Source organism: Triticum dicoccoides, chromosome 5B, assembly GCF_002162155.2.
Source record: "Triticum dicoccoides isolate Atlit2015 ecotype Zavitan chromosome 5B, WEW_v2.0, whole genome shotgun sequence".
Taxonomy (NCBI): Eukaryota; Viridiplantae; Streptophyta; class Magnoliopsida; order Poales; family Poaceae; genus Triticum; species Triticum dicoccoides.
Genome location: NC_041389.1, coordinates 568,298,530 through 568,302,136, shown reverse-complemented (window position 1 = coordinate 568,302,136; position 3,607 = coordinate 568,298,530). Strand labels below are relative to the sequence as shown.

The following is a 3,607-nucleotide window of genomic DNA, read 5'->3' as shown; positions in this document are numbered from 1 at the left end:
CGGAACTCTCCCTCGTCCTCAACTGGATCAAGAGCTCGAGGGACTTCATCGGGCTGAACGTGTGTTGAACGCGGAGGTGCCGTACGTTCCGTGCTTGGATCGGTTGGATCGTGAAGATGTTCCACTACATCAACCGCATTGCTAAACGCTTCCGCTTTCGGTCTACGAGGGTACGTGGACACACTCTCCCCTCTCGTTTCTATGCATCTTCTAGATAGATCTTGCGTGATTGTAGGAAAATTTTGAATTACTGCGTTCCCTACATCATTGTTGAACACTTCTTAGAGCATCTACATGCACATGCTAAGTTGGCCCCTTATACGACCGTTGATGCGAGCGGGCGCATCCGCAAACAGTGACTGGTCACACCTTAAATTTTTGTTCCCACATCCAGGTACCTCAAATCCATATAACACATGTATCATAAACTTCCGATACGGGCGTCCGGCTACTACATCAATACATGCCATCGGAATACCGAAATTTGGCATGTTCTACATACTAGCTATGGAAAAGATCATCCACGCTTGCCCTTGTCGGATCCCTTGGTGTCTTTGTAATGGAAGTAATGATCGAAGACACAATATGGATCTAGCCGGGTCTCCGCCTTGCCGGGGTTGTCTGCCCAGTCACTTTTTCATGCCCCTCCTCTTTGGGGGGCAGTATGGCTATGGCACGGACCGCCCAGGATTGTTCTCGGACGAGGGCGTGTGTGTTCATCCTTTGCCGCTTGTGGTGATGCGGACACGGATGACTTCTCTTCTGCGGCAGCGTGTGCCGCCACCTCCGCCACATCGACAGCAAGGCGGGCCTCGCACTCCTGTCCCCATCTGCTTATTTACGGCGAGCACACCTATCCCTATAGCCCTTGTACTCCTTTGGACCGGAGAAGGGGCGCAAGATGGACCTCGAGCTTCCATCCCCGCCGGATCCGAGCGCTTGTTGCGCCGACAAAGTGGATTCATGCCAGATCGAATCCTACCTAGGTCGAGCGCACTCCTCCCGGGAGCTGCCGAGGGCCATGCGAACGGCCACAACCTCCTCCTGACCTCCTCCCTACATGGAATGATGCCCCAATTGATGGATTAGGAGTGGTCGGAGTTAGATCCGCTGCCCGCCATGTCGGAGACGGCCGGAGATCGCCGAAAGGGAGCTTAGGGCGGAGCTGAGTGGAGTGGAGTGCCGGTTTGATCCGGTGAGCGGATGAGGATGACTATATGTGGAGTCAAGGTGGGCCATCACGGGTCGGATCCAACATGACGGACGCGTCCGGGCATGCCAGTTCCTTCCGGAACCCGCCCGGTCCTCCCGGAACCCGCCCTAGATTTGGGTTGTATATGAGGAGTGCCGATAAGTCTAGACATTTGAGGCCGGTTATTGAGGCGTGTGTGTCGGTTGAGTTTTTTAACAATTAGTGATTGGGCCGTCCGCCCGGACTTATATAGGATGCTTGAGACTTCCGGCTGTAGATGCTCTCACTATGTTTCTCGCGCAAGTATACTGCATACATATGTAAGAAAATAAATTTGAAGTCCAAAAACAAAATTCGAAGTTAGTGGTGTACATGCATGTGTAGGTCGTGTACAAAGAACAAATGGAAGAACACATCCAGTCCTGTCGGCTGTCGCTGCCAGGGAGCTTCAATTTGCGGCGGCCGGCGGCAAAGTGTCGTGGCGGTGGTCACCCTCGTAGGTGACGATGAGCATGGCGGGGTCGTCGGTGGCGCGTTCGACGTGCTTCCGCGCCGGGCAGCCCTTGGCGGTGCTGCACCTATAGTAGCAGCGGGGGTAAGGGGACCCCTTGATGGGCTTCTGCCCGTACTTGCGCCACGAGTAGTCGTCGCCGGGGATGTCCGCCGTGCGCGAGCTTACCGCGGGCACGCGCGTGGTGTATTTCACCCGGTGCTTGCGCTTCTTCGAGCAGTGGCACCGGCCACCGGCGGCGGCAGCGGCATCGGAGTGCGCGGCGCTCGCGCAGGGCGTCTGCTGCTGCTGTTGCTTGCGTTTGGTGCCAGCCGCGAGCGGCGGCTTTCCGGAGGACACCAGCTGGCTCGGGCCCTTGGAGACGCTGCCCTCGCCCCCCGCCGTCACCGACGAGAAGAAAGACGTCGACGTCACCGAAGCAGCGGCTGCCGCTGCCGGCGTCTTCGAAGGCTTGGTGAAGTCCAGCGTCAGGCTTTTCTGGGGCGCCAACTGCTGCGAGGCTGCCGGTGCCGGTGGCCGGGCCGGCATCCGAGGAGGAGAAGAGACAGGAGGGGGAGTCAACGAGGCGGCGCCTCCTCCAACAGGGCCGCGGCGGAAGCGGGCGTGACCGGTGCGGCCGAGGATGTCGATGACCCGGCGGAACCCCGATAACGCTTGGTCGGCGATCTCCCCGAGCGGCGGCGGCGCGCAGTCAGCGCGGGGGGAGAGCGCCGAGACGAGGAGCTCGAGGCTGCTGAGCCCCGCCGCGGCGGCCTCGTGGAAGGCCAGCTGCTGCTGCCCGCCCGCCAGGGCGAGGCCACGGGGGGCGTGGCCGCGTCCCACGAAGTCGACGGCCATGGTCGGCGCCGGAGAAGGACGGGGAAAGGCGCGGCCCTGGCTGCTGCACGCGGCGGTTCTCGGCTTGGTTGTGTGACTTTGAGATTTGAGGTGCAAATGGATGGACGGAGGCCGAGGGGTTTTATAACAAAAGTTGAAATGGAGGAGCAGAGTATGGATGCAAGTCAATGGATTGGTTAGCAGCAAAAGGAAACACAAAGCACTGATATCAGGAATGGGTTGGACTTTGGAGATGCGCATAGAATACAGCGAAAAATGTCATCTCGGTCTCCTCCTTTTTAATATTCGGCGGAGGTGGAGTGGAGATGCGCAATCTGACTTGCCTTGGAAGTCAGCCCTTGGAAACGGGTGGCAAGCTTCCTAGTTCCAACAACTGCCTCAACCCCAGAGTAGTTTATTATACTCATCAGATACACAAAATCCGACCCTCAAATATCAGCGGACCGTGAACGGTCACCCCTCAAATTTAGAGCATCTGCAGCCGGAGTTGGCAAATCTGACCTCCTATACGTCCGCGGACGCACCTTGCACTCCCTAAATCTAGGCCTCCACACCCGCATATCTCATATTCATTACCCTATATCCATACAAATTCATGCAACTAGTACGTAGATCACGAAACGATCAAAACCAACATGAAACGAACGTACAAACTGGTACCAAACTCGCACAATTCACATAAACATCACTCAATAGATCACCAAACGGGGAAGCCACATAGTTCAACGATCCGACACATTGTAACTACATACTACAACTAGATTATAAACAGGAGAGGGCAAGCTTCACCACTTCCTCGCCAGCCCTGTGCCCTTCCGATCGCCGTCATAGCTCTAGGAGTCTGCGGCAGGAGGTGGGTCCACGTGGGAGTTGTCAGACCTGTCATCGTCGCGAGGAACCAGAGATGACGATGTAGCCTTGCAAACACCGGACGACATGGTCTTGCTTACGCTTGAGCTTGGCCACCCTCGCCGCCTCTGCCGCTCCGTCCGCCGCCTCCCACTCGGATTGCTCAATGCTGAGCCGGAGCTGCTTGGTGTTGATCCTTCGGAGTTGTCGGTCCTTCG

At 57.0% G+C, this 3,607-nt stretch overlaps 1 protein-coding gene across 1 annotated transcript; it reads right to left on the bottom strand.

Moving 5' to 3' along the window:
• Nucleotides 1-1,457: 1,457 nt before the first annotated feature.
• LOC119311678 (probable WRKY transcription factor 17) lies at nt 1,458-2,617 on the bottom strand. Its single transcript, XM_037587351.1, has one exon. It carries the CDS (start codon nt 2,538-2,540, stop codon nt 1,641-1,643), a length of 900 nt encoding a protein of 299 aa, XP_037443248.1. The 5' UTR covers nt 2,541-2,617; the 3' UTR covers nt 1,458-1,640.
• Nucleotides 2,618-3,607: the final 990 nt, after the last annotated feature.

Bases quoted from the DNA above. Each gene is read 5' to 3' on its own strand.
- LOC119311678 (XM_037587351.1), bottom strand. From the start codon at position 2,540: ATGGCCGTCGACTTCGTGGGACGCGGCCACGCCCCCCGTGGCCTCGCC.